The sequence below is a fragment of the Rhinoraja longicauda genome, chromosome 2, assembly GCF_053455715.1.
Source record: "Rhinoraja longicauda isolate Sanriku21f chromosome 2, sRhiLon1.1, whole genome shotgun sequence".
Lineage (NCBI taxonomy): Eukaryota > Metazoa > Chordata > Chondrichthyes > Rajiformes > Arhynchobatidae > Rhinoraja > Rhinoraja longicauda.
This window is the reverse complement of record NC_135954.1, coordinates 88,515,180-88,527,711: the sequence shown is the minus strand read 5'-3', so window position 1 is coordinate 88,527,711 and position 12,532 is coordinate 88,515,180. Positions and strand designations below refer to the sequence as shown.

At 41.1% G+C, this 12,532-nt stretch overlaps 1 protein-coding gene across 1 annotated transcript in view; it reads left to right on the top strand.

The window, feature by feature from the left end:
• Positions 1–12,532, top strand: part of gabbr2 (gamma-aminobutyric acid (GABA) B receptor, 2) — a 694,367-nt gene that overhangs the window by 197,674 nt on the left and 484,161 nt on the right. The window contains exon 3 of the mRNA XM_078422928.1: positions 9,027–9,164. Coding sequence (XP_078279054.1) covers positions 9,027–9,164 — 138 coding nt within the window. The remainder of the gene's footprint in view (positions 1–9,026; positions 9,165–12,532) is intronic.

Here is a 12,532-nt window from a genome sequence, read left to right as displayed (position 1 = left end):
GATTCCCTTATTTAAGGCAGGACATATTATCATGAGAGATGGTGCAGAATAATTTACAAAGATGACACAAAAGACAAGGACAGGTTGAACAGGTTTCAGTTGAATATTGAAATTTGGAAGCCTATTGAAACCAATAACACTCTGAGGGGGTGATAGGGTAAATGCACTGAGGATATTTGCCCTTGTACAAGAGTCTCAGGGGCAGAGTGTCAGCATAAAGGGGTCCATTTAAGAGTGAAATGAGGAAGTCTATTTTCTCAATGGTTGGCAAGTATTTGGCATTCCTCAAGCTCCAGAAAGTGGTGAAGGTGCAGTCTGTGCACATATCCAATGCTAATCAGTTTGGGAATTAAGGATGATGGGGAGATTGTAGAAAACCGAACAAGAAAAGTTGAATCAACAATAATTTTACTGAACAACAGAGCTGGCTAGACGAATTGAATGTCCATCTTTGGTTCCCACTTCTTATTTGTTCTTTGGATTTTGTTCGCAATATTAGTTAAAAAAATGTACTTGTTGCACTTTGTATGTCCAAATCAGATCTGGCATTGAATGGTCAAATTAGCTGTGCATTCCATCAGTCTAAATCAGATTGAATTGAAGAAAGAACATTTGAGTGCAGTACCATGGACAGTATATGGGTCGGGGAGTGGATGCAGCAAGATGACTTGTATTGGAAATTGAAATTGCTGAGGTTGAGAAGTTGTGCAGCACAGGGACTGAGCAAAACTAAAACATGGCACAAAATGTAAGGAAATTTGTGTTTGGTAGATTATTTCTTTGTTGTAACAATGCTTCTTGGCAATAAATCTTATACCGTTGGAAAGCCTGTTTATTTCCCTTTTAAATGGTGCCACATTTGTAAGGAACATGCATTTGTGGGATGAGCAGCAGAGCTGAGTATATGGGTTGCGCCCATGAAAAATTTGCCAAATCTTCTCTGCCAATGCCAAACAGCTTATTCTGCTGTTGCTATTGACTCTTGTTTTGAGCTTCTGGTACCCCCAGGTGCTGACAATCAGGTGCCTGATTGGCACTTGATTGGCAGCATCTGTGAGCATGGGCCCTGCTACAGTGGTCAGTAGGTGTCTGCTCCAAGAATCGGCATGCCACGTTTGATTGATCTGGATTGGGCCCGTGCGATAGGGCAACTTCAAGCTGGTGTTCCGCAAAACCAAGTTGTGGCATTATTTGGAGTGAGCCCTAGTACCATCTCCAAAGTGAAGGCCAAGTTCCATATAACGGGGGATGTCAGAGATAGGCCGCGAAGTGGGCATCCCAAGAAGACAACACCCGAAGAAGACCGTTTCCTCACCCTGTCAGCACTTAGGAACCGTAGGCTGTCTTCTACAGATTTGCAGTCAAGGTTTGCAGGACGATATGGCCGACGGCTCTCTGCCCAGACAATTCGGAACAGACTGCACGCAGCCGATCTCCGGTCTCATAGGGCTGCCAAGAGGCCTGCCATGACTGCCCTTCGCCGTCAGGCCCGTTTGCGCTGGTGTCGGCAACACGTGCACTGGAACCTGAACATGTGGAGGAACGTTATGTTCAGCGATGAGTCCAGATTCTGCCTACGGCAGTTGGATCATAGGGTCAAAGTGTGGAGAAGACGCGGAGAACGCTATGCTGATTGCTGCACCGATAGAGTAACATCTTTTGGTGGAGGCAGTGTGATGGTGTGGGGGCGGCATCTCCCTCACTGGAAAAACGAGGCTTGTCATCATTGGAGGCAATCTCAATGCAGAGAGATATCGAGATGAGATTCTGCAACCAGTGGCAATCCCATATCTCCACAGTCTGGGACCGAACTCTATCGTCCAAGATGACAATGCTCGCCCCCACAGAGCAGGGTTTCTCAGAGACTACCTCCAGAATTTGGGAGTGGAGAGGATGGAATGGCCTGCCAGCAGTCCCGACCTCAACCCCATTGAACACTTATGGGATCAGCTTGGGCGTGCTGTTCGTGCCAGAGTGACCAACACAACCACGTTGGCTGACTTGCGACAAATGCTGGTTGAAGAATGGGATGCCATCCCACAACAATGTGTGACCAGGCTGGTGACCAGCATGAGGAGGAGGTGCCAGGCTGTTGTGGCTGTGTATGGTTCTTCCACACGCTACTGAGGCTCCTGTTTATTAAATGAATAAATTGTTAAATTGCCAATATGTCTTGTTTCTTCAGACTTCAATCATCCAATCCACGAAACAACACCGAACAAGAGTCAATGGCAGAATAAGCTGTTTGGCATTGGCAGAGAAGATTTGGCAGATTTTTCATGGGCGCAACCCACATACTCAGCTCTGCTGCTCATCCCACAAATGCATGTTCCTTACAAATGTGGCACCATTTAAAAGGGAAATAAACAGGCTTTCCAACGGTATAAGGTTTATTGCCAAGAAGCATTGTTACAACAAAGAAATAATCTACCAAACACAAATTTCCTTACTTTTTGTGCTATGTTTTATCTTGGGAGAGCATATTTTTAATTATTCTCCAGTGAGCAATACAGAAAGAGACTTAAATGCAATGCAAGTGAGATGGATCTAGAAGTGAAATACCCAAGGAGAACAAGGCAGGTTATGTCATCCAATATTCACACCAACCTGGCTGAGTTCTATTTTCGTTGCTAGCATTGGGAAGAATGAACCGTCTCAGAACCACTGCTTCCCCTTAACAGTCAGGTCGTGCGTATTGAAAGAGTTTGGAGCAGGCCCGTTGCTGTAGATAAATAAAACTTTAATTAATGCAGCACTCTGGTTAGCAATCACACTCAATTTACAGCTGTTAATTGCTTGACTGGTTAAAATCTATACTTGGCTTGAAGTGCTAACATTTGTGTTATAAATTCTACCTCCACTTTAAAAAAGGTACTGATATTCTCAAGGCTGCTTTGCTGACCTATCAGCTTGATCCAAGATGCACCAGAACATGATGTTACTTTGTGTACTTGACTCGTTACACGTGTACAACTTCCAGTGATGTCATCTATCAAGGATTAGAATAGCACATAACGACTCTCAGCAAATGGAGGTTTTGTGTAGTTGCTATCCTTTTAACACAACTGTTTCAATTCAGGGTCAGCAGTCTTAAGAGCAAATGGAAAGAATATATAACAAAGTTAACCATGAATCTGCACCTACAGGAGATCATTTCCTGGCATCAAATTATTCAAAATCAAGATAGTAACTGCTTACTTTCAATATGATGAATTCTTCATCCCTTCCCATTTTCTTTAAAGATATCTAAAGATATTTAAAGATATTTTTAAAGGGATATGGGGAGAAAGCAGGAACAGGGTACTAATTTTGGATGATCAGCTATGATCATATTGAATGCTGGCTCGAAGGACCGAATGGCCTATTTCTGCACCTATTTTCTATGTTTCTATCATAATGTAAATAGGAACTATTGTGGGGATAGATGGCCAGGGCCGTTTCATTCCCTTGGTTTCAACCTATAATATCCTGTCACTGAACACCACATGCCAGGCATTAATACTACCTAGCACACAGAACAGTACAGCACAAGAACAGGCTCTTCAGCCCATAATGTTCATGCCAAAAAAGATGACAAAAAACTAATCTCTGCCTGTACATGATCCATATACCTCCACTCCTTGCATATCCACATGCCCACCTAAAAGCCTCTTGAAAGCTCCTAAATGTCATTAATATCATAAATATGCCCTTGTTTAGACAGCAACTGATAAAAAATGACATATGATTTGATGTGGACTATGAGCATCATAATTGGTACAGTAAACCCTCATAATAACAGGCCATTGGGGGGGGGGGGGGGGGAATGGTGTCCATTGTCTGCTGTAATCGAGTAAGGGATTATCGAGTATCATTGCGCAAGTAGCAGAAACAAAGAACTGAAATCCTGATTAATACACTAAAAGATAAAACGTGCTGCAGTAACCCAGGGTCAGGCAACATCTCGAATTATTTATTTCAGTGTGACGGTAATTGGAGCTAAAGCGCTAAATTCACAGCGAGGACAGGATGATTGGTGGCAGTGGTACCTGTGTGACACACGATTCTCTTGCGTTTGGCTACAAAAGAATGTCATGAGCTGGAAAGTGTGCAGAGAAGATTTACAAGAGCACGAGGGCCTGAACTACAGGGAAAGGTTGGGCAGGCTATGACTTTATTCCATGGAAAACAGGAGGCTCAAGGGTGATCAGAAAGAGGCATGCAAAATCATTATGGGAATAGATAGGGTGAACATTCAGTCTGATTCAGAATTGGGGAATCGAGAACCAAAGACACAGATTGAAGGCGAGAGGGGAAAGATTTAATAGGAACCCGAGGGGTAATGTTTTCCACCCAGAGAGGTGGTAGATGTATGGAGCGAGCTGCCAGAGGAGGTAGTTAAGGCAGAAACTATAACAGCATTAAAAAGTCATTTGGACTAGTACATGGATTGGAACATTTTAATGGAATATGGGCCAAATGGTACCAGATGGGAGGCATTATGGACAACATGGACGAGTTGCGCCGAAGGGGTGTTTCGATACAATAAAACTTTGTCTCCATTTGCTCTGTAGCTGGCAATCTTACATCTACCTTGTAATCATTTGGAACATTTGTTATCTGAAGTGTGCTGTGTTGTGAGGGGCAAGCAAATCCATGTAATTTTTGCTGATCAAATGGTGAAAAATACCTTGTTGATTGAACTACTTGTTTTAACCGACAAAAAAAAATTACAGATCGAAGGTATCACAAAAATCTGGAGTAACTCAGCGGGTCAGGCAGCATCTCAGGAGAGAAGGAAAGGGTGACGCCTACAGTTAAAAAAATTACAGAAAACACAATGCAACCAAACTTATTATATTACCATTTACTTTCCTGCCAGTTCCATCAGTGTAAAATTGGTGGTGGATATCAGGAAGATGTGGGTTGCAGGTTTCATTGCAAGAGGAAAAATCAGAGTAAGAACAATACAGCACAAACTTGAACAGTTTATTTTTCTCTGGCGCGTTGAAAGGGCGACCTGATAGAAGTATATAAAAATGATGAGATAGAACCAGCAGTCAGAATCCTTTTTCTAGGGTGGAAATGTCAAAGAGGAGTGTTTAGCCTTAAGATGAGAGTGTGAAGGAGAAGTGCAGGGTAAGTTTTCTACATAGAGTTTAGTTTAGTTTAGAGATACAATGTGAATACAGGCCCTTCGGCTCACAGAGTCCACAACAACCATTGGTCACCACACACTAGTTTTGTCCGACACACGAGGAACAATTATAAAAGCCAATTAACCTTTTAACCTGCATGTCTTTGGAATGTGGAGGAAACCAGAGCAGCCTGAGAAAACCCATGTGGTCACAGGGAGAAGATACAAACTCCATACGGACAGCTCCCTTAGTCAGGATCGAACTTGGGCATCTGGTGCTGTAAGGCAGCAACTCTACCGCTGCACCACTGTTGTAGGTTCCTCGAATTCACTGCCTAGGGTGGTGGTTGAAGCAGATGATAGTGGCATTTAACAGCCGTCGGACATGCAAGGAGTGGATCATGTGCAGGCAGAAGTAATTAGTTTAGTTTGGCACCATGTTCAGCACAGAACATTGTGTGTGTAATGTTTTGTAAATGTAGAGATTTGGAATATGACCAACAGTGCAGATTATATGAATAGAATAAGAATAAGAAAACCCCGAGTCAAAATGATGACAATTGGAATCTATTGCTTTGGGCTTGGCAGTAGTTTCCATCCTCTCTTTTCTGCAGGTGAGCCAAGGATATTTGTCCTGTGGGAATATTTTTTTCCAGGAAATCTCTTACCTTTATTCAGAAAGCATCAATGCCCCTCATCTTGTTCAGTACATAGCTTGCTCCTGGATTGTCTGGAACAGTTATTGTGTTGTACTTTTTTGGATCAAAGTAAAATAGCAGCAAACCTAGAAATCAAAAGCAATTATGATCACCACAAAACGACTAACTAAAAAATAATCCATTTACAAACAAGGATTCAAATCAGAAGTACACATGGAAAGGGAAAGCAAAATACAGTAAACCCTGGATTTTAAAGACCTCTTTATAACGGATTTTGGTGAGAGTGGAGCACCATCGATGTGGGCCACTGCCGATACTGACGCTGCCTCCGCTGCCAACCCTTACCTGCACTCCAGCCACCCGTGGGCCACAACCAATGACTGCACTAATCCTCACCTCTCCCCTGGCCATCAACCCACCTGGATTCCAGGCCCAGCTCCAGGCTGAGAGTCTGAACCCGAGACATCACCTATCCTTGTTCTCCCCTGACCTGCTGAGGTACACCAGCACTATGAGTCCTTTTGTGCATTAACCAGCATCTGTGGTCATTTGTTTCTACTATTTATACAATTACAATCCCTTACTTGGTTATAGCAGACAATCGGCAATAACATACACCACCCCCCCTCCGATGGTGAGTTATAATGAGGGTTTACTGTAATTGATTTAAAAAATAATCAATTATTTTAATTAGTTTAAAACAAAACAGATTGTCAAGCAATTTATTTTAAAGTAGCTTTTATAAACAGATTCTCTTGGTAGACTTGGTCTGTTGATTGGGTCTTTAATCCTCGGAACACTTGAAGAAAATTGCCCACACCTGGGTTGTTGGAACTGTCATCAGGGGAGTCAGGAGGCCACTTCAGCTCTTTGTTCCAGAACAATGTTTCTTTCTGCTTGGAAATCACTTAAAATCTGGCTATAGGGTTCTTTTGAACAGCAGACTCAGCTTAGTTTCTAAAATATCACCAAATGGGCAAGTTAATTTGTGGAAGAAACTGAAGAAATGGAAGAAAAAGCATGTCGGCAGCACAAGTGTAGGAAGTTTTGACGGGTAGGTCCGTTACACCACTAATGCTTTTCATTAATGAGTCACCTGTGTTTCAACTGTTGTTTGGGAGCAGGTGATTTGTGGCACCTGTTCAATTTGTGTGCAATGATTCTTACAGCAGTATAAGTAACAGACTTTGTCCCAGCCAAAAGTGTGCAATTAAAATGTGTTTAATGTTTTAAGTGGCTTTCAGACTTTGGGATTTGGTACAGTGATATATTCAGTCTCATGGGCCTTCCTTCTGCCTAATTGTTCTCAGCACAAAACCCCTCAGGGCTACCAGAACTTAAAGCATTGAACAGTACAGCACTGCACAGGAACAGGCCCTTCGGCAATGATGTCTGTACTGAACATGATACCAAATGAAACTGACCCTGTCTATATCTCTCCATATTTATGTGCGCATCCAAAAGTCTCCTAACCAGCACTCTTCCAGGCTCTTACCAATCTCTGCATAAAAGCAAGCTTGCCCTGAATGCCTCCTCCAAACTTTTCCCTTTTGACCTTAAAGCTACACCCTCTGGTCACTAGATTATAATTAACCTTTTCATTGATGTTGGATGGTTGAATGGTGGCAGATTTCAGGGGCTTCTGGATCCTGATTCACATTCCCCCATGTATCCAGACTCGGAATCCAGAGTTTCCAGTCTCGTGAAATTGTTCAAAGTATTTTGAGAGTCACTTCTCTTTGCCTTTTTGCCCCTTGCTTCTAGAACCCAAGAAGTGTAACACTTTCCATAATTAACTTTCACTAACGTGGAACATGGTCAGTAAAACCCATTGTGAGGTGTCAATGAACGATTTGTCAAGTACTTTTGAGGATCTTCTCTTAAAGTGCTTGTGGGTAATTCGAGTCTCCCTGTAAATCCATTCCACAGTTTTAAACCACTGAATGTTTAAATGCAAATTTAAATATTTGCAAATATGAGTATGTAATATAAATTAAGCACAATTTATACTACATACTCATATTTGCAAATATTTAAGTTTCATTTGATCTAATAGCCATGAAAAACTGAATACCAGAGTTGAGAATGATTGTGTGGAACACCAAGGCAGCATTTAACCAGGTGTAGCAGCAAGGTTTCTTGGTAAACTAAAGTCAATTGGTCGCAAATGGACAGACTCCTTTCTCACATAAAGGAAGATGGTTGTTATTGTTGAGCTTAAGCATCCAGCTCCATTACTTCTCTGCAGCTTCCCATCCAACAGAAAGGAGCAGGTGTCTGAAGAAAGGTCTTGTTCCGAAATGTCACCCATTCCTTCACTCCAGAGATGCTGCCTGTCCTGCTGAGTTACTGCAACTTTTTGTGTCTACCTTCCGAAAGTTTGCAGTGGTTCAAAATGCACTTCACCAAGGTTAATTTGGAATGTGCAATGATTTTAACCTTCCCAGGTCTCTGATCCCCCAAAATAATTCAGTGTTTTTTTATAAAGTTTTGCATTTGCAATCAGAAGGCTGATGGCTGCCTTGCCTGCAGTCAGCACGATGGCTGCCTTGCCTACAGTCTGTCCTTTTCAAACCTTTTTTTGTTATTTTTGGTAAATTTTAAAAGTTTGTGTAAATGTTCTCTGGTTTGTTTTACGTTGGGGATAGGGGTGGGAGGGGGGTCGTGGGAAACTTTTTTTTTCAATCTCTTACCTTGCTGGAGATGTAATTGTTTTCTGGAGCATATCTCCGTTTGCTCTTTGGCCTAACATCGTGCAGCTGGAGGCCTTGCCTGGGACTAACTTTGAGCCACCGCGGGGCGTGGACTTAACATCTGAGCATGCGCTTCCTTGCCTGGATCGACGCTCCAATGCGGCCTGTGGACTTTAACATCAAGAAGCTCGCAGTCTAGGGTTGAGACCGGTTGGGAGCTCCAAGCTGCACGATGTTTGACAAGTCCCAACCGGTGTAGATTGCCCAGACTGAGAGTCAGGGGAAAGTGAAACTGTATCTCTTGTTTTCTCTCAATTTGATTTGAGAGCATGCTGCAGTTCACCCACAATAACCTTTGTGAAGGGAAAAAAAACCAAGTTTTACATTTTTAGGACCATGCTATGCAATGTCTTAAGATCATCACAAATGCTGAATAAGTGATTCTAGCTGAACCTTTCTCTATCTTTGATGAATTAAATGGACTGGTTTTAAATTGCTTTCTAAATACATTGTGTATTCAATAATAATAGAAAATCAAATGTTTTCTATCTATTTCAGTGTGATAATGCTAAAGGGCTCAAAGCCTTCTTTGATGGCATCAAATATGGACCTAAGCACTTGATGATCTTTGGTGGGGTGTGTCCTTCTATTACATCCATCATTGCTGAATCACTTAAAGAATGGAATCTGGTCCAGGTAAGAGATGGTGTTATATTAATTATTGGACCTAAGGCATCTATCTTATGGATCAATTTGCATGCCTTTAAATGTGTGTACAATTTCCAGTCATTTCTGTGAGTGAACAAAGATAAACTGGTACAAAATATGCTGACCAGGAAAGTGTAAAAAAGGAATGAAGATTTTGCGAAGCTGCTCTTTGCTTGCTGTATGTTACTTGATGATAGACGCATAAGTTATTTGATTTTTAAAAATGTAATGTTGATAATATTTCAAACATGGTGATAAGTTCCTCAACTGAATAATTTGTAAAGTTGTATATTTACACACAGTGCACTTAAGGTACTGCAAATATAGTTAATCGTTAAGTAGTTTTGTAATGCAGCTGAGCTTTAATAAACTGGACAATCATAATTGGGTTGTAATTGTGTAGAATTGAAGCATATTGGGGCTTGATGCTCGTTCCAATTTTATGATATTATACACTTTGCAAGGATTGATTCATATGTTGATTTATTTTAGTCATGTACTGGAAGCAGCTTAAACCCACACACAACAATTAACTGAGAAGAGGGGCTACACTGCTCCATGCAACATACAAAATCATTAGAATTTAGAAGAACAGTATTATGAAAAAGATGGACAGTTATCACTGAAAGACATGTGCTTGGAGGAGAACAATCTTTTGAAACAGTGCAGATTGTTTAAACTGACAAGAAAAAATGGCGGTTGCAATGCTGTGTATGATTGATGTCTCCACCTAGGACTTGAATAGTTTCACAATTAGATTTCTGCAATTGTGAGGAAAAGAAAATGGAAACATATTAGTAATAGGTGTCAGTGTCTATTGTCTAAAAACAGGATGTGGAAGAGGATTGGACAGGGTATTGATTCTTGACAGAGAAGAGAGACAGAGAAGAGAGCAGAAAGAAGGACTTAAAAATAAATCATTTAATCTGCTGTTGATTGCTGTTTGTCTGATTCCCTTATTCTTCATTTAAAACTAAACGCTTGTACATTGTTTTAGAGTACTGCAATGCTAAACATGAGCATTATGTTGGCAGTGAACATATCATTGCTCCGATACAACACCCTCTGTACTTGTATAATTCCAACATCTAGACACACAAATGGGGATTTTCTAGTTTTGGACACTTCGGTTTGATGAAAATTGCACCTGTCACACTTTGGGCTCACTTCTGTCAACCTGACGACCAACCGGTTTGGCATTTAAGTGCATGGCCTGCTGCTCCTCATTGCTCAGTCTTTAGGCATTTTACATTAAAACTTCATTACACATGTACATAATTGGACAGATGTAGTAGGAACTAAAAGTCAATTTTAGCTGATAATTTTGGAAGTGATGGAAAGAACTATTGCAGCTTCTAAGGAATTTATCGTATCCGTTCTTTGCTGGGGATCTGGAATATATAATGAGGCAAATTATCCATCTTGTAATTCACTTGGTCCCTTAGTTTGATTTTAATCTTCACATGCACCCAATCACTCTTAAACCATATTACTCTACTGCATTGTTTTTAACTCGTGTTACAACAGTATTTATTATTGTAAAATACTAACATAATTAATAATTGTTTAACTTTAGACCATTACTCATTGGAATATGTTACATTAGGGTACAATAGGTCGGTTACGGTGGCGCAGCGGTAGAGTTGCTGCCTTGCAGCGAATGCAATGCCAGAGACCCGGGTTCGATCACAGCTACGGGTGCTGCCTGTATGGAGTTTGTACGTTCTCCTCGTGACCTGCGTGGGTTTCCTCCGAGATCCCACGCTCTGTAGGTCAATTGGCTGGGCAAATGTAAAAATTGTCACTAGTGGGTGTAGGATAGTGTTAATATGTGGGGATCGTTGGTTGGTGTGGACCCGGTGGGCCGAAAGGCCTGTTTCTCTAAACAAAACAAAAAATCGGAATTTAAGTTGACTGCAGTGACAGTGGATGCTTTCCTGCTCAAAAGTGAGCATATATTTTCAATCAACAGTGACACAAAGACATTTTCCTTTGGCTGTTGTAGAGTCCTCCCTAAGTATGTGTATTTCTGTTTAAGAAATGGCAATATTTCCTTGATAAATCAGATTGCCCACTACCCCACTTGGCTGAAAATTGTGTATTGATGAACATTACTTCATAAAATGAGATTAACAAGAAAGGCTGAAACATCCACAACAATCTTCAGGTACAGCCAAAATGCTGGCATCTGCCTAATAGGAGAAAATTGACCGTTTGTCCTGTTTACCAAGATCGGACTTTACTGGACTTTATCTTGCGCTAAACATTAGTCCCTTTATCATGTATCTGTACACTGTGGATGGATTATTTGTAATTATGTATAGTCTTTCCACTGACTGGTTTGCACGCAACAAAAAGCTTTTCACTGTACATGTGATAATAAACTAAACTAAAAAGACATTTAAAATAGACCAGGTACCATTCCATCTGACAGTGCCATGGGTCGTACATTAATTGCTGGAGGCTAGTTATCTCAATTTGAGAAAGCTGCTGCAGGTGGTTAATAATGAGGTGTTTTGAGGCCAAATTACTTTTATTATATGGGGAGGAGGGGGGAAGAATTTATTTAATTGTAAATTATTGCATTTCATAATGAAATGAACCTCATGCAGCAAGACTTGGACTCCTTTCAGTCTTGGGCTGATAATTAGCAAGTGTCATTTGTGACTCATGAGTGAAATGTTGATACCAATTGACATTTAGGTGCAATGCTGTCATTAAATCCCACAGCATCAAGGTGTTAGGTGGTTGATATGGTTAGTGACAATTTTCATCATTAATCACAAGTGAACCAGCCACCTCCAAAGAGTAAGTTGGGTGATTAATTTCCTCATTCCCAGTGCCCATTCACCACGTGGCATGTCAGACAATGCATCACTTGGTCTGGTCGAAGTATAGCTTCAACAACACTTCAAATTTGACAGCATCCACTTCAAAGGAGTCCATTTGATTGGCATCCTCTTCATCATGCCAGGCGTCCACATAATCCACTGCCACTGCAGAGTGGCTGCAACATGCACATTCTAAAAGATGCATTGCAAAAGCACATCAATCTTTCTGCGACACCTTCCAAGGTGAGTCCTATTGAAAAAGGCAATGGCAGCTTGTGAAAAGGCATCAACTTGTGCAATTCTATCTAAAGTCCTGCACTATCCTGATCATAACATATCTCTACCCCTCCACTGTAACTGGGTCAAAATCTTATGATTTGAATCATAAAGTGAAGTAGTCCCATTTCATCAATTGACCTGGGGTTAAGAGTACAAGTTGCCACACCTTGAGAGACTGGCTATAAATATATACGTACAAATTTTAAATAGTTTTCACTTGGCGAGCCAACCCCTGTTACTTATCTA